Raw genomic sequence first — 27,784 nt, 5'->3', positions numbered from 1 at the left:
CAGGACATGATGCCCAGGACAGTGCTCAGAGCCAGGAGTGCATTGCTGATTTAAGACTCACTCCTTACAGGCCGTAAAACTGGGATGTGACTCCTTTTAGTATAAGCATGAGTAATTATGGTAGTTACAATGTTAGTGTGTTGAATTTACTTTGAGGATTGCTACCGGCCTAACATGAAAGCAATTTGCACTGGAGTACACTAAAAGAACTTGAGACCCTTATGTGACTCTTGCTTTTAAAATACCTTTTTCCTTTTTTCCTGAAAACAAATAGTATCACTATTCTGGGAATGCAAAAGAACTGACACTTTCACTCCCATCTCTGGAAATAGTGCTTTGGTATTCCATGCTACTTCCATCACTCTTTTGATAATGCAGCTTGATTGATGAGAGGATAAAGTGTAGCTGGATTTTTTTCATTATACTTTGAATCTGGAATTTGCATCGAACCTAAATTACTTTTTTTTTACTTACGTGCTCTTTACGTGCTCTTTACGTGCTCTTTACGTGCTCTTTACGTGCTCTTTACGTGCTCTTTACGTGCTCTTTACTTGCTCTTTACTTGCTCTTTACTTGCTTTGCTATAATTAGGGTGATTTTATGTGTAGAAATTCTCTACAGTCTGTCTGATTTAAAGTGAATGGTTTGAGTTCTGTGGGAGATAGTCTTTGTCCCACTCTCTTTTGTCCTGCTCCATGTGTCCAATGTGAGCTCATTTCTTCACTGACAGGTATTGACTGTGGTATCTATTGTGTTTCTATTTAGGAGAATGTTGATAGATGCCTTTCAGCACAACAAAAGTGTTGTCCTGTAGCAAACTTAACAAGAGGAGTGGGTAAACTAAACTGCCAAAACTCTGCATAGAGCATTTAGAGGTGTATCATGGATTTGTATAAATAGCTGATGACGCTCTGTTAGCAGATGCTTCATTTTAAGAAGGGCCATGTTTCTAGTCCATGGTAGTTGAAGAGCTCGGTAGTTATGGAAGACTGTTTCTTCTCAGAGCTGCAAATAATCTGATTTCATATAGTAAGACATATCTATATATTTATCTGTCTGTCTGTCTATATATATATGTTAAAGATAATAGTAAACTTGGGGTGCAAAACCTAAATTTAGTTGTTGTGATTGCATCTTGCATTTTTGAATCTCAGAGCTGATTCTCTAGGTACATTTATCACAATTCCACATAGGAACACAGTGACAGTGTGTTCCTATGTGGAATTCACATCCGATGGCTATTTCTTTTAATTTGTGTCAAGTTTTCAGAAGAAAGGTAGAGATTTCAAAGAATATCTTATGTGAAGTGTATCATATGTGAAGAATAACAAGAAAGGATTCTGTAGGTACAGAGGTCAGAAAAGAAAGGTTGAGGAGACTGATCTGAGGCAGTGGCAAACTCATGCCTGACCAGTCTGGTGACCTTACATGATGAAATTATGATAATGGTCAATGTGGGAAGATGGACAGATGTCTCTGCTTTTTGTAGGGCCTTTGATACAGTTGCACATGGCATCCTTAACTCCAAATTGGAGATGCCTGGATTTGATGGATGGACAGTTCAATGGATAAAGAGTTGGCTGGCTGGCTGGCTGTAGCCAGGGAGTTGTGGTCAGTGCCTCTGTGTTGAGGTGGAGGCTGGTGATGAGTGATGTCCTCAGGCTCTCTTTTGAGAACACTGCTCTGCAGTGTTTTCCTCAATGACACAGACAGTGGGATCAAGTGCAATCTCAGCAAGTTTGCAAATGACACGAATCTGAGCAGTGCAGTTGACGCAACACAAGGGTGCGTCCAAAGGGACCTGGACAAGCTTGAGAGTTGGGCCCATGAGAACCTTATGAAGTTCAGTAAGTCCAACTGCAAGGTGCTTCACCTGGGCTAGGACACCCCCAGACATGAACACAAACTGGGAGAAGTTGTAGAGAGCAGTCCTGAGAAGGGAGACTGGGGGATTTTTGTGGGTGAAGAGCTGGATATGAGCCAGTCATGTGTGCTTGCAGCCTAGGGATGCATCTGAAGCAGCATGTCCACAAGGTCAAGGAAGGTGATTCTTCCCCTCTGCTCCACTCTTCTGAGACCCCACCTGGAACACTGCATCCAACTCTGGGGTCCCCAGCGCAGGAGGGATATGGACCTGTTAGAGTAGGTCCAGAGGAAGCCACGAGGTGTCCCAAGGGATCGAGCACCTCTCCTATGAAGAGAGGTGGAGAGATTTGGGGCAGTTCTGCCTGGAGAAGAGAAGGCTCTTGGAGGACCTCATTGCGGCCTTCCAGTAACCTTTGTGTTCAGGTTGGATGGGGGCCTGAGCAATCTGGTCTAGTGAATGGCATCCTTACCCATGGCAGGGATTGGAACTAAGTGATCTTTAAAGTTCCTGTCACCCCTTACCATTTTATGATTCTGTGATCTTGTGTATTTTTTATTAAACACAGTGTTTGTGTTCAATGTGTTCAAAGTTCAGCATGGGAAAGTCAGTTCAGTGGATATGAAGTAAAATGGTAGAATTCGCTTGTTTAGAAAAGGTTAGTACATATGAAAAAATAAATTTAAACTTCATTGAATAACTGATACAGTCTTAGAAAAATGTTGTCTTATGATTGTCAGTTGGCTGAAGCTTACTGTTTCTGAGTTATAGGATGGTTCATGAGATAAACTTTTCTGGAGATCCTTTGAATTTTTATGTTCTTTCTATTTCTGAACTGATTTTTGCTTTAAATGTCCTGGCTATATGGTTCATTCATATCAAGCTGAAGTTTAGGTGAAGGCAAATAGAATAATGTTGTTTCTTAGTGATTACAGTAAACTAGGCATTTAGGTTGCTTTTTCTAGAAGAGCCAAAGATTTTTTATAATGAGTTGCTGTTTCACTGCCTTTGCTACTCTTAGAAATATGTGGGGTAAATTCGACCGAGAATGGAGACTATAGAAAAGAGATGGAGATTTATTGTTCAGCTGAATTTGATTCTAATTCTCAAAGGATTTAAAAGTAAAACTCATCAGTTAAACAACATCTGCAAACTGGCTGTTCATTTCAACCTCAGTTTGTGAGATATTATGTATAAAAATATTTGGGTTACTTTTATTCTACATAGCTTTCTTTTACTCTGTGGCCATACCTAGGATGGATTTTTTTCTCTCTTCTGTCCATCCAACTACTCTTTTCAGGGTGGTGTTTTTTCTGCACTCTGCTCTCCTGACTAGCTCTTTCTCCCCATCATTAGAGGGACAAAGTTCTTTTTTTTGGACATCAACAGTTGGTAGCTTTACCTCTAGCCTGCTATGAGCAGCTGTGTAGCAGCTGCAAAAAGGAAGTGGCTGGAGCTGGCTGCTCTGAATAAAAGGGGCCTGTTGACATTTCAAAAGAAGGGCACCTCTCTGATGATGCACCTGGTCCTTGCTACTACTTAGTCCATGGATACCGTTTATCCCAAGTGAATTTTTAATTTGTATGTTCTGGCCAGATCTTCCTCTGCCTTCTTCCTGTTTTGGAACATGATAGGAGTAGTTTGGAATAGCCTGTGCTGGGATGTTTGTCCTTGCTGTGGTGTATTGTAATAAATGTGTTCTCATAATCACCTTAACTGGTTTGAAGCAGATGGGAGAATACAACACAAAAGGAGGAAAATGGTTTTGATGTCAACAACAGGAATTCGAAAGAATGGAACATACAGAAAAAGGTGTATTAGTAAAAAACAAACCAGTAGGATAAGCCTCTTGTTCCTTTTACAGAAATAAAGTTGAGAGGATAGTTAGAGGATATCTGTTCCTTCTGTTTTCTCATCTGAAATTCAAGTACCCTGAAAAGGAGGAGAGTTGCAAGACAAACCTCATCTCTATTTTTTCCTGGCTCATTCATACTCTGTCTCTTGTGTATTTTTGTGACATTTCTACTTAAAGAATAAAAGAGTGAGATAGAGCAATTAATTGCTCTTACCATTAGTTCAAGGAGTTCTTGGGAATCCAGAGGAGGGAGGGGTCCCATTTTAAAACCAGATTTATTTAGAGCAAGCAAACACCCCCTGCTGCATCCCCCAGAAAAAAATCTTCATCCCCACTAAACCAAACCACCTTCCAGAGTCCTGTCCAGGATTTTGTCCTAAATGTTTATTTTTTGTGGAATTAATTCAATTTCTTATTATAAATAGTTACTGAGAGTTGTTTTCTTTCTCAAGGTCATTTCATTTTTGGCTGCAGTATTGCACAAAAAGGGAACACGTGAGGATATTGAAAATAATATGCCGGAGTTTTTACTGCGGACAATGAAAAAGGGCTCAGATTGTAACCCCAAGAAGGTACAACTTTTAGAGATACTAGCTTAAGGATTTTGATAAAAGGCAATACTTGGATTTGTTTGGTTGTTTGTTTGTTTGTTTGGTTGTTTGTTTGTTCTAGGAGTTTATGTACATTAATTTTTAAAATTCAGCTGCTGAAGTAGGATTTCATGCCTGCCCTAGTAGTGTTTGAGAAGCCTTCAGTTTTCCAGACTGCCATAGTGCCTTCTCTCTCTAGTTGTTATTATCTAATCTATTACTACTGTTCACCTGCACGAATGGAAAACATTTGGAGGTGTCTGCGTTAGATTTGTGGCTAGAGTACATTGAAAAACCCAGTGAGTAGAAAATTAGTGTTTTGTGATGATATTTTTAAAGTAAAAAAAGCATGTGTGTCTAAATAACGAGGTATTTAATTAAGACAAATCCATATTTTTGGAAAGTGTATTGCTAATAGCATTGTGATGTCCTGTGTTTTCTTGATTGGCTGTCATAATGTTGGAAGTAAGTCTGGCCGATAATCTAGGTAGTGAAATAGAGTGACAGCAAATAAAAGATACATGTAAAAGTTCTATGTGAATAAGATACGTCTGAAGATCATTTTAATTTTACCCATTACTGAAACCATGTGATTTCTATTTTCCATTGTTATTTTTATTTTGCTGCAATAGTTAGAGAATTTGATTGGCATAATGGGTCATATGAATGTAGCTCTGTGAATAATGATACGTGCTCCTCAGGAAATACAGGCTGAGAGGAAGGGGTAAAAGGATAGCACTTCATGTGCAAAGAAATAGGAATGATTCTGACTCTTGACTGTATGTGAGGAAAGAATGTCACTTTGAGGACATTTAATGTTGAAAGAGGTCACAGAGAGGTTGTAGACCCCATCCATCCTTATGGGGTTTTGAAGACCTCAGTTGGCTAAGCCTGGGTTTGAAGTCAGTGTTGCCAACTTCCACAGTGGAAGTTGCCCAAGGTCACTTCCTACCTCTTTGATTTTATTATCCTGTGATACTAAATGAATTGTATGAGCTGTCCTAATTTTTTTAACTCTTTTCAGGACTATCTGTTAATTAATTTAATTTTAGTATGATGGTATTTTTATGATGTATTGTGTACTTACTCAGTGTAAATGGATTACTTTTGAATTTATATTAACTTTAGATATTTACCATACATCCTTTGAAATGGCAGAATTAAACAGTCAGACTGCTCAGAGCAGTAAAATAGTCAAGATCTTGACTTCCATTGTTGAGAAATTGCTATGTTGTAGTTTTTCTAGTGACATACTGTAATATATATTTGTTTTCAGACTTTCCTCATAGTGGCCCCTCTTTCAGTGCTGTACAACTGGAAGGATGAGTTAGACACATGGGGATACTTTAAAGTCTCTGTCTTACATGGCAGTAAGAAAGATGATGACCTGAGTCGCATCAAGCAAGGGAAATTTGAAGTTGCTCTTACAACATATGAGATACTTCGCCTATATTTGGATGAATTTAACAGGTAATAGTTTTAATATGTTTTTGTACACACTGAATTTTAACCGTCTAATTGTGCATTGTTCTTTTCAAGGACTTTTTTCCGTACAATATATTTGCTGTTAAATCCATTGACTCACTGTGCGGTAGAGAAGAATCCCTGTACTACTGAATTTTTATCCTGTACTTCTGAATTTAACCTGTAGAGTTCTGGTGGGTTGACCTTGACTGGACACCAGGTGTTCACCAAGCCACTCTATCAGTCTCTTCCCAGCTGGACAGGGAAGAGAAATTAAGATAAAAACCAGCTCTTCAGTTGAGATAAGGCAGTTTACTGAAGCCAAAGTTTAGGCATGCACAAAGAAAGAGGGGGAAGAAAAGGTTTGTTTCTGTTTCCCATAAGCTAGCAGTGTTGAGCCACTTCCTGGGAAATGGTGCTTCTGCACACGTAGCAGTTGCTCTAAAAAGCAAACATCATAAATAACAAATGCCCCATTCCTCCTCCTTTCCTTAGCTTTTGTATCTGAGCTGATACCATATGGGATGAGTTATCCCTTTGGTCAGTTTGGGTCAGCTGGCCAAGTTTTGTCCCCTCCCAGGATCTTACCCATTCCCAGTCTGCTGATGTGGGGGGAATGTTGAGAGACAGTGCTGATGCTCTGCCAGCGCTGCTCAGCAGTAGCCAAAGCACTGGTGTGTTAACAACACCTTTCCAGCTACCCACAGACCAGTGAGAGCTGCTGTGGGAAAATTAACTACATCTCAGACAGACTCAATACAACTGTCTTTGTAATAGGACACTTGGTAGCAGTAAGTGTTTGAATGAACCCAGTTTTTGCTGGTAACACAGTTACAGAATGTTCTCTGAAAGATGCAGGAATTGCCTGCCTGGAACCTGATGACTGCTGAAAGATACTTGGAAAGTATTTCTGTCTGTCAGTATAAGGAGAGCAATCACCTGGAATTTTTAGCAAATGCTCAAAAAGGTATTTTCCTTGTTATTTGCTCTTTTCACCAGCTTGATGAGATTATTGAACCCTAAAAGCTTTGAGATTTAAACCCACACATTTCTTATGCAATCCTAAAGGTCCTTTTCCCCTATGTCATCTTGAAAGTAGGGTACAAGTGGCTGGTGGTAGCAGCTTGCCCTCAGCAGCTGATATAAGTGGATCTGCAGGTCTTGGCATTTCAGGTGTTGGGAAAGGTCCAGGCCCCAGAGAGTACCTTAGTTGTCTGGAGATCCATCGTCAAAACAATCAGATCTTCATTTCTGTCCTCAGGTCTGAAGTACAGAGAATAGAGAAGTACATATAGAAGAATAAAGTAGTTTTGTTATCAACTATTTGTGTTCTTTCTGAAGCATGAAACTCTTCATGCTTGATCATGGAATAGACTGTGGTCAGGAAATAGGTGCATGTGTGGAGGAGATCTAATGTGTGACTGCCTGCAAATACATTTCTTCAACACGCAGATTATCAAACTGTTTCTGCACAGGATGTGACTGGATGGGCCTGTGATCTCGACACCAGGAGAAGCTTTGTGTCTTGCTTCAATACAGTGATGGATTGGCCTCAAAAGCTGCTCTTAAGTAATTAGCTGTCAGGAATAAGTATATATATGTTCAGTTATGCATGTAAATCAGTATGAGAGATTTAAGTGTAAGGAGCTAGGATATGAACATCCGTTAGACTTTTCAGAAACTCCAATTTTTAGCATATTTTGGGAATGTAGGAGCTTAAACATGAATGAATGTATTTAGTGATTAGGAAAAATGTCACAAGATCAGCCTTCATTGGTGAACTAAATGCAGCTTGCTCAGGAGATGTTTTCTACTAAACATCTCTAAACATGTCTGTTTCAACTTTTTGCAGCATATCAATCTGGATATGGTTGTGTTCTGAAATATTTATATATATAAATTTAATTCATAAAGTTAGTAAATCTCTTCCTAGGGACTTGAAGTCTTTCTTTATTATTATCTCAGTATACAGGTCATTCTACCCCTAAGTTTTATTCTTGAATTGGCTGCAAAATATCTTTTGGTCTTTTTATAGCTATGTTCATTGTCATCACAATCCCAAAATATTAAAATTCCTCTGCTATACTGGTATTGTATATTTTTTCTTGAGTGATACTTTACTGTAGGAAACCATGCAGATTGAAATGTTTTCAGTTCACTGGTATTTGCCTTGGATAATTTTTGTTGGTAAAATGAAGTATACCTGTGTTAAGTATATTTCAGTAGTTTACCTCCACAGACTTATTTATTTTTTGTAAATCTTAATTATGAGTGGAGTTAATTTTAGTGAGATATGCTGGATTCATTGGTCCACAGATCGAAAGCTTCTTTGTTCACAGAAAGCATTTGATACAGGAAACAGGAGGTTATTTATTTGATGATGTAGTTTAGCCATTATGTTCAACTATGTTAATTGCATTTACTAAACAAACAATATAAGGAAATGGAGTGATATAATATAGCAAAACAGGGAAATCAAAAAGTAATCATGTGTTATAATCATAGCTGTTTGTGTGGCTGGCTTCACTTTTTGTATGTATGTGGGATGATGGGACAAGTAGTGTCAATTAATGAAATCTTTTTTTGATCTGCAGTATAGACTGGTCTGCTGTGATAGTGGACGAAGCACATAGAATCAAGAATCCAAAGGCTCAAATAACTCAAACCATGAAGTCATTAAAATGCCGTGTTCGCATAGGTCTTACTGGAACCATTCTTCAAAACAATATGAAGGAACTTTGGTGTGTTATGGACTGGTAAATATTTTCTTTTACGTTTAAACATCTCTGTGTGTTGGCTGTGCAGAGGGGTTGGGGCAGGACTGGATGGTATGGACCCATCTGTGTTATAAAAGAACAACAAAACACAACCCTCAACTTCAAAACACCTGCTTTTTTTTGAGAATATAACTTACTGGGGAGGTAAGCTCCCGGTATTTTACAGTTGCTTAATACATTTGGAGTTCATCCCAGCTGGCTTCTTTGGAGAATTTGGGAAGTAGTTAGAATTATTCTTCCTCCACCTCCCATATTACCCTTTTTTATTTCTTCCTTTTTTTTTTTTTTTTTTCCCCTAGGGACACTCTTTTTTTCTTCTGTCCTTCACCCAGTAGATAGGAAATCATTGCACAACCTTGACCAACATAGTACCTTTGCTCTGTCCAGTATGTGCAGGTCATTCTGACCTACTTGGAGGATGAAAATAATAATATTTTGCTTTTTTTTTTCCCAAAATGCACAAGTACACATATTTGAAAAGTAACAGTCTTGTCCAGAAAAACGTCTAATGGTCAAGGAGAGGTGCAACTCATGATAGATGAAAATTTAAATCTTCTGGGAATGCTTTGCAGAGGAAAAACAAAGCAAATATACTTTAAATATAAGGATATACAGAACAGAAATAGCAGGAAGAATATTCTAAACTTAGTCTTGCATCTGGTTCATTAAAATTATGCTGATATTGTTAGTAAATTGTTCCAATGTGTAATGCTGCCAACAGTTACTGAATTCTTTCTACCATTGGGTTTCTCAAGATTTTATTTAGTTAATTATAATATCTGCATATTCTGATTTCATAAAACCAGCAAAAATTGAAAACATGACTGTTTAGCTTCCAGTTTAGGCTCCTCAACACTAGCAGCCTTGTAGTTTAGAGCTTCTATATAATTGTGATTTCTGTTGTTCTGTTAAACTTTTTCTTTTCTTGAGATTGGAACCCTCTTCCTGAGGGGTATGTCTTAGCATTTGAGAGTCACAGAAAACAAAGGAAAAATGGTATGTCTTAAAATAGTATATGTTTCTATTTGTACTTAAAATTTTTAGTGGTTTCTCTAGTGACTGCTACTTTAAGATAGCTTGCTGTTAGTCAGGAAAAAAAAAAGTTTATGGTATGCTTTAAATCAGTGAATCAATCCCCCATCCACTTTTGTTTTTTAATAGGGCTGTACCAGGACTTTTAGGTAGCAGAGTGCATTTCAAGAAGAAATTTTCTGATCCAGTGGAGCATGGCCAGAGGCACACTGCAACTAAAAGAGAGCTAGCAACAGGTCGTAAGGCCATGGTGAATCTAGCAAGAATAATGTCTGGCTGGTTTCTGAGACGTACCAAAGCGCTTATCAGTGATCAGTTGCCAAAAAAGGAAGACAGAGTAAGAGTGCCTTCACATTTCAAATACAATGCTAACGAATGTATCTCTTCTTTTTATGTTTTCTTGTTGTATTTTCTCTCTTGCCTCATGTCTGTAGTTTATGGTTCTCTCTTCATCTTTTTAACTTGAGAGGAATCCATAGCCTTGGAAAAAGTGCACTTGAAGTAGTGTGCTTTGTTCACATAATTACTATGATTGCACATTGAAATGGAATTAATCAAGCATGAAAATGCTCAGCCAGTCTTCTGACTAGTGATTTACACATCTGTTTTATGTATGTTTTTGTCCTTATCTCTGCAAGCCCAAAGCGATGTTTGTAAATGTATGTCTTGAAATTCTATGCAGAACTTCTGAATTTGCATCTTGAAACTTTGTGTATGGAACATAGGCTTTTAACTCCTTCATTTTCGATCCTGAAATAAAAGAAAAATCTCAGACAAAATGATTCTGTGATAGGCCTGTAATCCTGTTCATCTGATGCAGTTGTAAATATTACATGAAATTATAATACTTTATTGATATAGATAACAGTTCTGCTAAATATTTTCTGAGTTGACAAATATGTAAGTTTGCATCTGGTTTTATTTTCAAAATTTGGTGGTTTTTCTTCATCCTTAGTTTATAATAATGTCATCTAGGAAGTCTTCTGAAGGAAAGATTAACACAAACATCAGTCAGTCTCCTTTCTGAATCTAGCAGGTTTTATTCTTTTCATTATCTTGTTAATGTGAGTATATGTTCAAGTTACTGCTGTATTATTGTAGCTCAGCATGGTGCTGCTGCTATGTGGATAGCATAGGTTAAGGAATGATCTTGGGATTTCTGTCTCCTGCTGCTTAAGACTAAAGATGTCATGGAGATGCCACCCATGGTCTTTCAGAAGAGGGATCAGAGTTTTCACCATAGCACTTTGTAGATCCTTGCCTTCTCATTGTTTATTCTGTTTGTCCCGCTTGTGGCTTTAGGTAGTGCCCTAAAACAGCTAATGCCTAAAAAGGGGAAAGAGAGGGCAAATTAAACACCTTGCAAACCAGAGAGAAATCTGTAATTAACATTATGCATTTACTTCTCTCACTTTTCCTTCCTCATCCTATTCCTTCACAAAAGCCATGTTTTAAGGTTTTGAGCAAAATAACAGCAGGTTCTTGTAGAATGGTATTGATATTCTTTGTAGAATTTTGGGGTGGAATAAAATAAGTATGCATACATTTTTGCTACAGTTTCATGCTATTTTGGGGTCAAGATCCACTTTTTTTTTAATTTGGTGGTAGAATAATTTCCTGCGTAGCTATTTGAGCAAGTGTAAAATTTTTTTCTACTTTATTTTCACTTTATTTTTCTACTTTATATTTCTACTGTGATTTGTTTTTTTGATGCAGTGGTTTTTTGCCTTTCATTGTATGATGCATATGATAGTGTTTCTTGTGTTTTCTCTTTGGCAGATGGTGTTTTGTTCCCTCACTGAATTCCAGAGGGCTGTGTACCAGGCTGTGCTAGAGACAGATGATGTAACCTTGGTGTTAAGAGCAGGAGAGCCCTGTAGCTGCAACAGTGGCCGTAAGAGGAAGAACTGTTGTTACAAAGTAAGAACTTGGCACTGTTTGGATTGTAGCGCATAGTCTTCTGAATTTCGCAAGAGACTCTCTGCTGATGAAGAGCTGATTGAAATATTTGCCTAGTTGTAGCTCATCTGTTTGGGACATCCCAGCTGGAAATATGGGGAGCTGCATCACCAGCATGATAGAGTTAAGCACTTTTGAGGTTACTGCAAAGCTGCTTTGCACGCCCTGAGCAGGTGATTGTTCCCTATGCAGTAAATTCTGGATCTTTTGTATTAATAGATGCACCTATGATTTAGTTGATACTGGCAAGGGCACTGCATTGAGATGTTCAGTATGTGTCAGGCATGCTGCTTCCAGGTGCCTCAGGCAGTTTGTGCAGGACCTGCGAATGGGAGGGCATGCTGAACTCAGTAGGCTGCCTGGGTACTTCCTCGTGTTCTAACTGCAGTCGTGCCTTTCTGTGCCATTAAACATTCACTTTCCCTTGCTTCATGAGGGGAGAACTGTAACAGCAGCCGCAGAGCACTAGTCAAACTTCGTCCATGAGTAACAGCTTTACAGATTTCTTTAATCTTCTCTGGACTTCTTTAAACCTTGATCAGTCTAGCTTTGTATTTGTTTTGCTTACCTTACTCAGTAGGCTCAGATTAAGCACATCTTTTAAACATTTAGAAGCATATGTCACATGCTTGTTTCTCCCTTTTATCTCTCTGGCCTGCTCTGATTCTTGTGTAGTGTTTTGAGTTTTTTCCAAATGATGTAGCTTCTTCAGTCTCCTACATCTTTATTTATAAGCAATCCCCTTATCAGTTTTGTTTAATATTCCATGGATACTAGCCCTCTTTGCAGGCTTTTGTTTCTAGTGATGTTTTATAGAAAAAAAGACATGCTTGTGGACTTGATTCACAAAAAGGCAGTAGGCAGGCCTGCAGATAGTTGAGTGCTCTTTTGGACTGTTTTATTCCAAAGTTAACAGTCAAATTGAGTAACTTGAGAAGGCAAAGGAAAACAAATATTGATCAAGCCAGCCAGCCATAACTAGGAAGATAGTGGATGCTGTTGCACAGTTGCTGTTGCACTGTAGAATGTCTGAAGCTTGAATTTTGCTATTTGAGATGCTTGTAAAGCTTTTGCTGGAGAGAAAAGTAAAGTTAGCAGTTGAAAGGTAAGAAGTCATTCAAACTGGTCTTGCTTGATTTAATTAGTTATGAAGTTACCATCTTCTTGTATACTGAAGAATTCTTGGTTATCTCCATGGGATGTCTGTAGAAGTTAATATCTGAAATGCTTGGCAAGCAATGAACGTAGCTGTAGGTTTTTTTTCTTATTGAGAAGATGTTTCTATTAATAGGGTGACAAAGCTGAAGAAAAAGAAAACTTGGTTCATTTTTATCAGAATACATCAGTATTCATCTCTTGGCGATCAGTTATAGTATTGTTAATGCATTAAACCTGGTAAGAATGGCATTTATTTGAGATTATTACTTATTTTCAGTAGTATTTGGTTGCATAAACTGTTTTTTTTTTTGTAGGTAAATGCACATGGTGAAACAATTAAGTCATTGCGCTTCAGTTACCTAATGATCCTACAGAAGGTTGCAAATCATGCTGCACTGCTGCAGACAGACAACACTAGCAAACTGCAGGTTAGTTTCAGAAGTATCTAAAAAATGGTCTTTTGGAAGATAAATGGGATGAAAACTCTTGAATGAAAATTGCTGCTGGCCTCCTTAACTAACTGCAATTAAGATATTTTGTAAGAGTCCTTTTCCATTCAGTCATACAGAATGCATACCTTATAAAGATGTTATACAAAACAGCATGTTCATTTCATCAACAGCATGTTGATTCATCTCTGAAAGTAAGGGTTATAAAACATTGAAGAAGTTAGGAGAGAGAGTAACTTTTCATGATTTCTAATAGGGCTTCATAAATGTAACAAAACCAAATTTTTGTTACATTTATGAAGAGTACCTATAAGAGGAATGTCTTTGTGCAAATAAACAAATAATAGATAATTAGAATGGGTTTCTTCTCTAGCATTTTATGTCAAGAGCTGAGTTTGTTTAAGTAATGAGAAACATGTTTTAGAAAAAATTGCTCAATGAAAGATCAGTATCAGCTTATCTTGTTACTATGGCAAGCAACCAGACCCACAAATGGCAGTTTCAGAAATGCTTGTTTGTGAGCCTTAAGATCTAGGAGTGAGGAGATGGATTTAGGGACATTACAACTTTTTCTTAGAATCTATCAAGGAAGAGATATCGGAATGTCCTAGTTAATTTTGCGAGTTTTTTCCATTAAAGCAGTTTTGCTTTTTTATAAATGTTACTTCTAGTGTCCAGCACACTACACACAGCATATAGCCAGATGTTTTTAGTGGGTTTTTTTGTGTATTGCATATGTAGTTTTTGTTGTAATAACATCTGGTATTTAAATAACCTCTGAAATAATGGAATGCAGGTATTTTGTGACTTACAGTCTTCTGCATCATGCATATTTATTAATTTTACCGACATCTACTAAGAAACTAATACTTAGTAGTTTTTCTTACCTTGAGTATTGAAGGCCCTTATGTGTGTTATTCTTAGGTGAGAGATGTGATCTTTTCTTTCTTTCTGTAAAAGTGAACTTAAAGTTCACTTTTTTTTTTAAAGTGTGAGATTGTGCTTAAGTTCAGTGCTAAATTTAGCAATGGAGCTTTACGTGGCTTTAGAACACCTTAAGTCCATTTCCTGTACAGTTTTTGTTGTGGAACAATATGTAATTCCCATACTGGCTTGCCTGAAAGAGTCAAGGGAAATGTTGGTGCAGAACCCTTAGGTACTGCAAATGTCAAGGCAAGAGGATTTTTTGAAACTGACAATTCTGGCCAGGAGAAGACATTCTGAATACAATCCATAATTTCAGATTAGGAATCTTTTTTTTTTTTTTTAATGAAACAATGCAAAACACACGGGATATGTTTCATCCAGCAGTTTTTTAGTGAACTAAATTAAAAACTACATCACTCTACTTGAGATACTTTGGCAGATCATGTTTCAACCTGTTTAACTCTTTGCATGGCTTAACAAAGCTCCGATTTTTAACACCTGTTCAATCTTTCTGCTTTTCTTCCAGGAAGCGCATATCAAACGAGTTTGCAGCCAGGTATTTTCCAGTTTTCCAGATTTTGTGCAGTTAAGCAAAGATGCAGCCTTTGAAACTATTTCAGATCCAAAATATAGTGGAAAAATGAAGGTAACCCCCTTCTTTAGAAGAAAAATAAATTTTATTAATAGTAATAGATTTGGCCTGTATTATATGGATATAAGAAAATATACCCCTAATAGTTTTGGGGGTTTATTGTTTATTGGGGGGTTTAATGTTTATTGTTCATCATACAACAGCAGGAATCTCCTGTCATGGATCAGTATTTATCTGGGCAAAGACTGGATACGAATAATCTGTGATGCTAAAATTTTCTAAAACTTTAGCTTCACATGTTTGATGGTGGGCATGGAAATGACCCTTGTAGTCAACAGAATTACTGTTGCATGAAACCATGGATTCTGGTGACAGTCAGAAATACTTGGCAAAGAAAAGGAAGCAAAACAAAATCATTATGGGCTTAATGATTTGTGCACAGCTTGAGTTTTGTGTGAAGTTCCAATCTCTCCTCTCAAAAAGCAGATGTTAGACTTTGAAAAGGTTCAGAGGACAGTTCAGAGAAGGGCCACAAGCGTGATTAGTAACTGTGTCAGAAGCAGCCAAGTAGGCTGGGACCCTCCAGACTATAAAGAATGTCTTAGGGTAAATGTGAGTGGGACCTACACAATCATGGAATAGCATGGAACTGGTGAAAATGTACCGAGTGCTTACTGATTTATTGAACCCTTTGGACATTAAATTAAAATATTAGTAGTTGTGCTGAAGATGACCAAAATAAATGTGTTTAGTATGAATCTGTGAAACCCCTCATGTCAGAAACTGTCTTTCTCTGGTTTCAGAAAGGAGCAAAAGATGACGTGATGACATATAGTGTAGATTATTATGATGTTGCTTAATGTAGATGAAAAAGATGTCTACTATAACTAATTAAAAATAAAACTATACTAGTTTTAGTAGTACTCTGGAGCTGAGAGTGACTGGGAGGGTTAGAAGCTATGCAGAATTTTGGCTCTCTATAAACCTGGATATTAACATTTTCTTCTTGGGACTGGTGGCAGTGGGAAGATTATGTTGCTGTAGCAGGAATGGCTGTTATCACTTCACTGATTTGTTACTGTGTAAGCAGCATCTTTCTTTATTGTTAATAATACATATGTATGAAATGCCTGCATATTAACTTTGTTGTATACACTTGATTATTTTGAGAAAGTGAATTTAGCTGTTAAATTAATACATAGCTTTAAAAACCAAATCTGTCATCTTCAGGAGTTGAAGAATTGCTTATGAAGCAGTTCTGTTACTGATTATTTTACCATGACATTATTCACATTCCTATTTTACATTTTTGTTATTATTTTATTATATTCAATTTTTTTTCCATTGCATTCTCCTGGAAAAGCTGGCAGCCATGGCTTCCCTTTGCCAGATTAAAAACTGGCTGGGTAGTGAACCAAGAGAGTGGTGATGGGTGGTGCCACATCCAGTTGGCATCCAGTCATCAGTGGTGTCTCCCAGGGTTCAGTTTTGAGGCCAGTCCTGTTCAACATCTTTACTGATGATCTGGATGAGGGGATCAAGTGCATTCTCAGTAGGTTTGTAAACTTAAGATGGGTGGGATTGTTGGTCTGCTGGAGGTTAAGAAGGCCCTGCAGAGGGATCAGTGGGCTGAGACCATGGTATGAGGTTCAGCAAGACCCAGTGCCAGGTCCTGCATTTGGCCACAACACCCTGCAGTACTACAGGCTGGGGCAGAGTGGCTGGAAATCTGCCAGGTTAGAAAGGACATGGAGGTGCTGGTCAGCAGTGGCTGGACATGAGACAGCAGTTTGCCCAGACAGCCAGGAAGACCAGTGGCATCTTGGCTTGTATCAAATTTCGTGTCCAGCAGGATCAGGGAAGTGATTCTTCCCCTGTGCTTGGCATTAGTGAGGCCACACCTTGAGTGCTGTATCCAGTTCTGGGCCCCTCTGGCAAGAAGGACACTGAAATGCTGCTGGAGCATGTTCAGAGAAGGGTGAAGGATCTGGTGAAGGGTTTGGAGTGTCAGGCTTATGACAAGCAGCTGAGAGAGCTGGGATTTGTTTTAGCCTGCAAGAAGGGTCTCCCCTGAGCCTCCTCATTACCCTGTACAACTACCTGAAATGATGTTTTGGTAAGATGCGGTCCTGATTCTGGCCAGAGTTAATTTTGTCCAGTAGCTGCCTGAAGTGGTGCAGGTGTGGCCAAGGGATTATTCTGTATAGCCCAGAAAGCCAAAGGTGTCCTGGAATGCATCAAAGGAGGTGTGGCCAGCCGGGCAAGGGAGGTGATTTTCCTCTTCTCCACTCATGCAGTGTACTGTATCCAGCTTTCTCAGCACAAAAATATATTTCGGAACAAGTCCAGAGGGGCCATGAAGATTATTACATGGGTGGAACACTTCTTCTCTGAGGAAGGGCTGAGGGAATTGAGGTTGCTGAATCTGGAGAAGGCTCTTGAGGAATCTTATTGCTGCCTTTCACTGATGAAGGAAATCTAAAGAAATCTGGAGCGGGACTTTTTACAGTGATAGGAAAAGGGATAATGGCTTCAAAATGAAAGAGAGTAAGTTTAGATTGGATAATAGGATGAAAATCTTCACTGTGAGAGTAGTGAGGCACTGGAGCAGGTTGCCTGTAGAAGCTGTGTATGCCCTGTCCCTGGAAGTGTTCAAGGCCAGTTAGGATGGAACTTTGAATCTAGTAGGTGGCATCCCTACCCATGGTGGCATGGTTTGAAACAAAATGATCTTTAACCCAAACTGTCGTATGATTTGATAATCTTAGTGCCTGGAAAGAAGATAATGAGTTATATAGCTATTATTGAAAATAAGCTGGCTTTTGGGTCCATTAATTTTAACTTCATGGTGCCAAAAACTGATTCATGCCTTTTTGGTGTGGTGACTTTTTTTTTTTTTCCTAAATTATAGAATGGAAGCTATTTGTGATGATTTTGCATTTTATACTATGAAAGCAAAATCATTCAGGAAGTATGTAATTTAGAAAGTTGTTGTAACATAAGAAAATAATCACAGAGGAGTCAACTAGTATTAAAGCTTGGAAATGGCTTTATAAATTTTTAACGTGTTTATTTGGATAAACACGTTAAAAATAACTGAGACAAATAAATAACTGAGACAAATGATAGTAAAATGTTTTTAGTAACCTTGTTGCACTGTAGTAGTTTGCACTTCCTAAATAAATAAATTCATAATTTGTTTAATAAATAAATTCTAGAAACTAAGTGACATTCTTTTGTAACTTTGATCTGGTAGTTTAGACTGAATAAGCATTACTTTATCTTTTAACTTAAAATTCACTACAGACTACACAGAAGTTTTGGTACAGGTGATTATTCTTTTGTAGATAAGCGTAGTTGCAAAGGATTTGTTTGTGGCATTTTTAAAAAATTTATTCAGGGAAGGGGGAAAGGCTGTAATTTTTTTTTTTTTAAGGAAGTTTAATAGCTAAGCAGCTGTAACTGTTTTGCAGAGTTGAAAAGGTTCCATTACTCAGCCTATTTGTTCTCCAGCCAAACAGAGATAAAACACATAGGGAAACATTCTGTTATGGGATATGAATTACTTCCACCAGTAAAACTAGATCTGCTTGTATGCAATGGGTAAAGAGTGGCCTGTATGTAGTGTTTGTGTCCTACCTGTTGTTGTGAGTCATCTCTCTGTGTTTTGCAAACTGTAACATTAACATACCACCCCAGGTTTTCTGTTCTGAATTTTGAATTACAACAAGAGCCTGAAAAAAACAATTCCTACAGTCCAAATGTACAACATGTATAATCATTGATGGTGTACCTAATCCAGTATAACAAGGACACTAATATATCTGTGTTACAGTGGGAGGTGGGTAATATGCAGTGATTAAAAGCTTCAGCTTTTTTTTGTGAAATTATCCCCTCCTTTTCACTTGTACTGCAGATTGTACAGTTTGCAAGCTTTGCTGACGTGTTTTATTACATGGTAAATGTCATGCTTAGATTTTTAAATAGAAGTAGTTGAGTATATGAGAACTGAGTGAAAGGAGTGTTCTGCTTTGTTTGGAAACCACTCTTTTTCTATCATGATGTTGTAAAATAGTGGGGACCTGCAAAGTTTAAGGACAGTTGGTTCATTGCTTTTGAAATGCAATGATTTCAGATTGTCCACACGGAAGTATTGGGGACTGGTTGGAAGAAGATGAGTGAGGATAGATTTACAATCCTGCAGTAATTCTCATTCAGACTACCTTGTCTGATTATTTCTACAGTTTTGTTAAAATTGTGTCAGAGAGACACTATGAGCTTTCTAGGTGTAAAGGGTTATTAAATGTCTGGGCAGTTGAAATATTTTTTATTAAGTTTTATTTTTTTAACTGCATACATTTCCAGAGACCTATTTGTGGGGTTTCAGAATACTGTTCTTAATACAAATATTTTAGGAATAACTGTTGTATTGATTTAATTATTTTTGCTTGGGATATTATCATTCAGTAGGAAAATGGAAGTCTATTGGAGTACTTTGCAAGAAATGGTTATCTCTACCATTAAACATAACTCGGATCCAGGCAGGGCTGGCTTTGAAGGCTTAAAAAATACTGTAGGTTAGCTTGAACATCTCCATAGAAAAAAGTTCTCAAAAGCAAGACGTAAAATTTCATCACATACAGATGATTCACAATGTGTAGCAATGGGGAGATGTATGTTTAAATCTATGGGGACTCTTACAAAGAACATGTGACTTCTGCTTGAGTATGATCGAGTGTTTCTGTTTTGGGCTAAAAACATACAGGATAATATTCTGGTGAGCAAGTGTAGAATTTACTTCTCTTTGGTGCAAAAACATTCATTACTTTTCGCTGTTAGAGTTGTTTCTTACTCCAGAATACCTAAATTCCCAGTGGGATGAAATTGATCCATTTCATTTAAGTGAATTGTGTGGATTTATTTTTGTATTCTCCTATAGGAAATTCACTGTTTGACCTGTACTTTAATAATAACAACACAGAAGCCAATTCCTTCTAGTTTAAAAGAATGTCACTTCTGTTTCTTTTCTTAATGTGGCCAAATAAAATGCAAATTTGAGTAGTACAGCTCTGCTAAATGGCCTGTTGTGTATTTTTTTCCCCAGTAAAATAAATCCTAGTTTATATGTTCATGTACAATGAAATGAGGCCAAAAAATCTGTCATTTGTACCCTGTTTTCACTTGTAACAAGCTGGCTAACATTTACTAAGGAGCTCAGAAGTGACATATTATTACTATTTTATATTGTAGATATTGTCCAAAATTGTAACATTAATACAAACATTAATCATTATTTGATTGCCAAAGATTTCCTAGGCTTGTAGTGAAATAATTCTTGATTAACAGTTTATCTATTTATCAGTGAATAAATACAATTTCAAAAATATTTATTGTCCAGTGGAAAAAAGCTACAGTCATGGTACAGAAAATTCCTCTTTTCCCATTGTGTATGGCTTCACCACAGTGCTCTGGAGCTGCCATTGCCAGATGTGGACATGGTTCTTTTGAAAATAACAGTATCACTATTATACACAAGGCTCTGGATTATTTGCTTCCCCACCAGAAGAACGTTGTGTGTGGGCGGATTATTGGCATTTCAAGGTCTGCGCAGAGTCTGGGAAGCTGGATCCTACTGTAAACAGAGCAACAGATGAGAGTGGGAGCGGGGAGGGGCATACATCTCACTGATTATTTTAAGAAGACAAGTTCCAAGAAGCTCTGAACTCAGATGTAGGACAGAAAGTTTAAGCAGACCTTGGAGTTTTCAGGATAAATGTGTGCATTTTTTAAATGAAAAAACTCTGAATCATAGCTAGGTGTGTGACATAAGTAACTTTTTGTTGCAGTCTATGCACTGACACAAGTAGCTTCTGAATCTACCTCTAAGTGGTCTGATGACCTTTTCACAATAGGATTTCCATGTACATCATTGAAAAATGCCAAGTTCCAGCATCTCCATTACCTTTGGCCCATTTATTATGTTAGTAATGATTTTTGTGATGTCTCTGCTTGGCTTTGCAAGTAATTAAGTTCAGTGCAGCCTGTTTGGAGGTTGAAAACATGAGTTAAGTGTGTGTAAGATGACCTGATAAAAATTTAGATTTTAGATAAAAATGTCTTCATTTTTCTGCTGTGCTTCATTTACAGGTCCTTCAGCAGCTTTTAAATCACTTCCGAAAAAATAAGGATAAAGTTCTTCTTTTCTCCTTTTCCACAAAGGTGAGCTCCATGTGATTTTTATCAATTAACTGCAGCAGTAAGTTCTGAAGTGTGAATCTGAAAGTTGATAACTTGTCAACCACATTTCCTTATTGCTTCTACTGTTAGGAGTAATTACAAGGACAGTGTGCCATACTCCACAAGCATATTGAAACCTCGTTACCTCATGATAAAAATGGTGATAGCAAAACAGGTGTAGCACTCTTCTGCTGTCCCTAGATCTTTTTGAAATAGTTGTATTACTTCAGGTGCAGATAGCTAAGTTCAGCTGGTATGTCTTGAATTAGAGCACTGTCATAGCTCACTATGACTGCCATATCATAAAACCTTTGTGTTAGCACTGAAAGTTAAGTTTCTTCATTCTGCTGACTTTTCATCATCAGCAATGAAACTCAAATTCTTGCTGCACTAGTTGATTTGAAGTTAAAACTCTCTAATTGGAGCAAGACTTATATGTACATTTTACTTTTAAGGTACTTGCTCCTTGGTTTCCTTATTAGGGAGTAATGTGTTTCCTGAAATAGCTCACTCTGCTGTATTGGGGCTTTTATTTAAATATTTGTAATCATAGCACTAAAAAGTATTTTAAAGCATAGTAATTTGAATGGTAGTTCGGGAGTCTTAAATACCTCTTTCTTTTTTTTTGACTTTAAGAAAGAATGCAAGTTTGATGTTTAGATGCAGCAGTAGAGTACTCATGTATCTCTTAGGTTATGTGTTATGGTGTCCAGTACCAGACTGACTGCTGGTTACTGCAGTGTCTTTCACTCCATACCCCTGAACTCTGACTGTGCACTCTGTGCCTCTGTAATGCTCATTTACTGTATTTCAAGTAATTGCAGCTTGCTAAGATGGGAGGAAGCTGCTTAAATGGACTGCCTGCTGACTGGGTTGGATTGAGTGACAGGATGAAACAGGCAGCCAGGGTGGGATGATGAAGTCAGACCACAGCACACCAATATTAATCACCTTGAGTGCTGTAGAATCACAGCTAAAGAGAATCAGAATGTTGATACCAAAGTGTCAGATATTTACTGTAATTAGCAATGGGTGGTGTACTAAAAATATATTTTATAAACATGGTCCCTGTGATCATGTTTAATTTAAAAGATACTTTTAAGTACGTAACTTTTTATTTTCCTTTTTTCTTCATTTTTCCACTCAGTTGCTTGATGTGCTAGAACAGTACTGCATGGCATCTGGGCTAGATTACCGAAGACTTGATGGAAATACAAAATCAGAAGATAGGATCAGAATTGTGAGAGAGTTCAACAGCCTTCAGGAAATTAACTTATGTCTTGTATCTACAATGTAAGAAAATTTAACTTGTAGTTTGTTTCAATATGTCTGTCTAGTGTTAGTAAATCAGTTACTCTGCATTTTTCTTGCGGAGCTTGTGAAGGATTACTTTTTGAGAAGGTGACAGTAAGTATAGACTTGCTGCTTTGGTCGGAAGCCTCTTAAAATATTTAGACACCTTCTCCTTCCCTCCCTCCCTCCTTCCTGCTTCATGAGGATTTCTAAGATCAGAAAGAAGTGGGTTTTCTGGATCCTAGTTTAAAGTTGTTGCAGGATTGAAGAAACAGTTTTAAACACTATTATCAAAAAAATTATGTCATTATCTACAAAAGGCCTTTAATTTTATTGTAGACAGACTCATTTTCTTGTTTTACATTAGTAGAACTAACAAGTGAGTATGAACATGAAATGCCATATTGAGCTGAAAAATTCTCTCACTATTACTGCAATTTATTAATCATGTTAATTAGCTAGCATGTCTATTTAAAATATTTCAGCAAGATCTTTTATTGTCTTTTTGAAATGTACCTATCAGATTTGCTTATCAGTTTATGATGGATAGGAAATTGTTTTGAAATAGATTGTTTTGTTCAACTAAAGTTATTGTTACTACAATGACTATTTATTTGTTTTATTCAGGTTACTTCCTTGCTTCATCTTGGATGAAATTTTTTACTGGGGAGGGGCAGAAAAGGAGCAAAGAAAAGCTTTGCTCCTTTTGTCTCCTATCCAGAGGGGAAAACTCAGTGAAACTTAATGAAGTATGAGTATCTGTTCACTGTAGTTTTTAGTGGAAGTGGGTATGTTGGAGTTAGGAGGATCCAAACTACCTCTATATAACTAGAGCAGACATCATGTTAAAGGCTGTTGCAAGTGGATCAGAGCAATCTTCAAGTACTCTGGTGCTTATGTATAGCATTGTGAAGAGATTTGTGATACTGGTCGTGTCCATTGGCTTGTATTCTCCGTCAACTGTGACATCTGCCATCAGCTTCTCTAAGACCTTTGTGAGTCCATAGCCCTTGTCCCTGAAGACAGAGGGAAATTTCAGAAGCTGTAGCATCATGAAGGACTAATTTTTGCTTCAGTCAGTACTGTAATCATGGAGCTGTTAGTTCTCTTTCATTAATTTAAATCAAAATAAGAATGAAGGTTAACTAAACAGAGATGTAATTTCTTCTCTCTGTTTTGAGAGCTTGTGTGTAGAGACTAGTGAGTCTTCTCTGCCTGCTGATGGTGCTGGAGAAAAGGCTTGATTCTGTTTGTAGTTTTACTTATCTTATGAGACAACTGAAAGGAACAAACCATAATTAGAGTCAGTATAACTAGTATGTTGTAAGCAAAACAGAGGGTGTATTTGTTTGCCCAGTTTATTACAGATAGCAGGAAGTGATATTTTGCTTGATGCACAGTAATGGAAGCATCTTTACATTTGTAATCCTTTGGAAATTAGAAAGTGATTTATCCTATTGCTGCTGTACAAGAGATTGATCTTTCCTCTTACTCAGATTTCAGGCACATATAAAGTAATAATGTAGAGTAAATCTAGAGTATATTCTATAGAATTCTATATTTTTAATTGCAGAGTACATTGACAGAATTGGTTCATACTCTTCTGTCTGTACTTTCTTGCAAAGTTTCTGGCTGACTGGTCTGTGTAGTCAATTTATGTGTGTTCTGAAGGTCTCATTGCTCAGAGAACCAAATGTTGATTTTCACTGAAAATGGTGAAAATGCATGGTCTTTTGGGTGTGTAAGTGCTTTCTGCAAAGGACGAATTCTCTGCGTGGTAATGTTGAGACTGCCATTATGTTCACTGGCACAGTTAATATGCAACTTACAAAACTTAAAACACCAACCAGAGAATTACAGTGCAGCACTGATGATTTCACTATGACATTTGTGGTGTTTGTATTTTATATTCCTTTTCTTTCAAAATGCTGTTTCTGCCTGAAATCACGCATTATATAGCCCATAGAGCTTTGAAAATCCTGGTTTTAATTGATCACTGAAATTTTTTGAGAAATGGGACCTTAAAAAAGAAAATAAAATAATAAAGAATAAAAAATAAACGTTTGTCCATCTGTAGATTTGACCTCAAATCTTGAAGTTAACATTGGTACCAAGCACAGTCACATGGCTATCCCTAATGCTTTCATTGACAGCTGTGACTAATACAGCTTTATGGATAAATGTATTTTATAGGTGTTGAGAGGAAGTGTAATTGATTTCTTCAGAGCTTGTACATTTCATCAAACCATTAGATCATGAATTTCAGATTGAGCACTAGGGAAAAACAGGTATATAGCTGTTGGAACTTTTAAGTCTCATGAAGTAATACTTCATGAGAATACTTCAGTCTTGCACTGGTGTTGCCGGGAAAATATGTGATTATTTAGAAAAAGAGGATTTTTAGGCATGCTTAGAAACATTAAAATAATTGCTGGAGTTGCTGTAACTTGATAGGAGAATATCAAGGCTTTCAGTTCCAGTGGTGCTGCTTAGCCAAAAGAAGGGAAACTGTATATGTACAGTACCAAAGTCAGCACAGTTCTGTTCCATCCTAGTTTTCTGGAATAAATAAAAGCAGCAAGTATGCCTGCCTTTAAATCACTGTTTCTGAATTTTTTGTGCTAGTCTTTCTCTAGATCGGTTCTGTCAGAATTAATTGTTAATGAAAATCCATTTCTGTTTTTAAGCTTTCTTTTTATGTAAAAAGAAGTGTCTAGAGAAATTTGTAGGTAGTTTTTATCAGGTAAGGTTACATATCCACTTCCTTTCTACCTGCAGCATTCTCTATTACTGTCCATTATTGGACTGGTGTTAGTTACTTTTTACTTTACATTTAGCTTTAATTTTTTCACAGCAATGTTTTGAACAACTTTTAGTCTGAGTATGATGGCATCCAAAGAACTTTCAGCCACAAAAATCTCTCTGAAACAAAGAGCATAGAAACTATAGAAAACCTAGCTTGGTAAACAGAATTACATAATTAAAGCTTTCATAAAACCTTTCCTAATTATAGTATTGTTCTGTACCTTTTGAGGTACTAAGTTGTGCAGATTTAAGTATGATCGTCTTCTGAAAACTGTTCTTTTTAATAAAACTCTTTATTTAAGCCATATCATACTAATTTGCATGGACCAAATTGCAGTAATGACTAGCTGCTAGTGAAAATGAGAGGTAAAATGGAGTATGTAACTTACAATGCACAAACTTCTGCATTTGTTCTGTCTATGAAGGATATAAGAGCCATTCTTCTCTGTTTTGGACTAACTGAATTTTTGGGTCATACCTAAAAACACTGAAACGTAAAATTAGTATAAATCTAGATATCCTGTTTTGTTAATTTTTATGGACAGTTGGTTTTGCATCTTTACTTATGTTTCAGTCCAATTGCAGGGTTGGTTTGGAAACAGGAGAGGCTGAAGTCCTAATAAGAAAGAGTTTTTTCATTAAAAAGAAGCATGCTAAATTTGAAAAATACCACAATATATTCTGAAAGAAAAACCCAACCAAATATTGTTATTCAGTAATTCACAGTTTGAGAATGTGAGTTCTCTGGCAACATCCATTAATATTGGCAAGTTTCTATATCCCCTCCCTTTCCAGATATAACTGACCCAAAGCTACACCATACTTAGAAAGGAAAGGCCACAGCTGCATTTACATTGACATGGATTCCATGAAAACCAGAAGGTGGTGGGGCTCCATAAGTTTTTGGTTTCTGTCTCCACTCACTCTTACACCTGAAAACTTTACCTTCCTTGTATTTCTTCTCTGCTTCAAACAAGCAAAATTTAAAGTAATCTGTTAAACTAGGTGCTTGATAAGTTAAATGGGATTTACTTTTTCAATTTTGCAGTATCTGTTTCAGAAAAATAGTGCACTTGGAATTAGTGATGCCTATGCTAATGTGAATAATTGTTTTAATAGTTTATTTAATGATAGTATTTAGCTTGTGCTCATGTAGGAACTTAAATCTTTCGTATGATAGTTGGTTGAGCCAGTCAAAATAAAAAATTCAGTATTTGCTTCCTTTGCAGCTGGATGAGAAGTGGTATTTTCCTCTCTTTTGCTCCTATCAAATCATTCATCTAAGCACATGCTAAACTCCGAGTAACTGAGCAGTTTTGCAGGGTTCAGGAGTTAGCTGCATCAGGTTAGATGTATGCTCAATTTCTTCTCTGGCTTGCAGGCTTTACCTGAAAACACTCTGTAGCTGTTGAGTGTTCTGAGATGATGCAGGTGTTACCCCTGTGACTTCTAACCCACAGAGCAGATAAATTTCTCACTGTGACTTTTTTCCCTTTAATGACTGGTACGAATGTTGCTCACATGCAGTGTGGCCAACTGTGTTTTTAACAGCTGAATAACTTACTGTACAAATACACCTGTGTTAGTTGTTAATGCTTACAGATATGGCTTTTCTGAGATTGTGACCACTTTAGTGAAAGTTGCGCAGCATTATTGTCAAAAACTATGTACTGGGATTAGCTGAAGTAAAATTTCACCTGTAATTTTCCTGCTTCCATAATATTAACTGGCATAAAGCTGGTTATGAATTTTGTTATAATATTTGGGGGTGTTGCCCTGTGTAGGACTTAATGGGAAATTAATGGCAGTGGTTATTTGAGTACTTGGTGGTTGTTAGTACAACAGTAACACAAAGCTGTACTGCACTTTTTTCAGTATCTTTCATGTTGTTTTTTTTTTTTTAGGTTGGGGAAGGGTAGGCAAGTATGGACCTAATACAGAACAATCTAGTTGCAGGTTTTTTTCTTACTATCATAGAGTTTTGGTTTTTCATTTTTATGTTTTCAGGGCTGGTGGACTGGGTCTTAATTTTGTTGGTGCCAATGTTGTTATACTGTTTGATCCTACATGGAATCCAGCAAATGATCTTCAAGCGATTGACAGGTACACTCTCAAAATACAGAACTTGATCCATGTTGCACTTTTCCATTGATTCTGTAATCTGATTGTCCAACTAAATTTTTTTCTCAAGTAAGAAATTTTTTACTTTGTCTGATTAATCTACAAGACAATAGGAAAAGTCCAACTAAATTAGTTTTTAACTCTGATGTGATTATTTTTACCTAAATTTTACAATATATTTTCCTTTATTTCTTCTTTTTTTTTTCAGCAGTAGGCCAAACAAAAACTCAACAAAAAACTCCTTGTGGTTACTATAACTTTTTGTGATCCCTAGAATATATATGTGTCTGTAGATGACATTTTTCTTGAAGAATACATTGCAGTTGACCCCAGTTTAAATGGTGTTTTGAATTCCCAAACCATAAAAGACAGGGGCTCTCTATGTTCTCTTCTGCTTCAAAATTGTGGAGATTAGTGTCTTTTTAGAACTCATATCTATCTCTGATATTATGGTGTTGGAGTATTTACAGTAATGCAGATTTTTCTTTCAAGGCTTTTTGACTCTTGATATTTCCATAGGAATTCAAGGCAGACCTTTTAGTAACTGAAGTAAAGAATACTTAAAACCTATAAAAGAATATTAAAAATTCAGTAGATTTATATATTTTCATGAGCAGAAATACACTTGTTTCTGTTATCTCATGCAATTATGTAATCCTGT

The 27,784-nt window shown here is 36.9% G+C and overlaps 1 protein-coding gene across 1 annotated transcript in view; it reads left to right on the top strand.

Moving 5' to 3' along the window:
* ERCC6L2 (ERCC excision repair 6 like 2) overlaps positions 1–27,784 on the top strand; it is a 45,497-nt gene that overhangs the window by 3,052 nt on the left and 14,661 nt on the right. The window contains exons 3-12 of the mRNA XM_066569619.1: positions 4,172–4,291; positions 5,586–5,779; positions 8,368–8,529; positions 9,712–9,919; positions 11,362–11,502; positions 13,014–13,127; positions 14,602–14,721; positions 20,815–20,886; positions 22,052–22,197; positions 27,010–27,105. Coding sequence (XP_066425716.1) covers positions 4,172–4,291; positions 5,586–5,779; positions 8,368–8,529; positions 9,712–9,919; positions 11,362–11,502; positions 13,014–13,127; positions 14,602–14,721; positions 20,815–20,886; positions 22,052–22,197; positions 27,010–27,105 — 1,373 coding nt within the window. The remainder of the gene's footprint in view (positions 1–4,171; positions 4,292–5,585; positions 5,780–8,367; positions 8,530–9,711; positions 9,920–11,361; positions 11,503–13,013; positions 13,128–14,601; positions 14,722–20,814; positions 20,887–22,051; positions 22,198–27,009; positions 27,106–27,784) is intronic.

Source organism: Molothrus aeneus, chromosome Z (genome assembly GCF_037042795.1).
Source record: "Molothrus aeneus isolate 106 chromosome Z, BPBGC_Maene_1.0, whole genome shotgun sequence".
NCBI classification, from domain to species: Eukaryota; Metazoa; Chordata; class Aves; order Passeriformes; family Icteridae; genus Molothrus; species Molothrus aeneus.
This window is presented reverse-complemented; position numbering and strand designations above follow the sequence as displayed.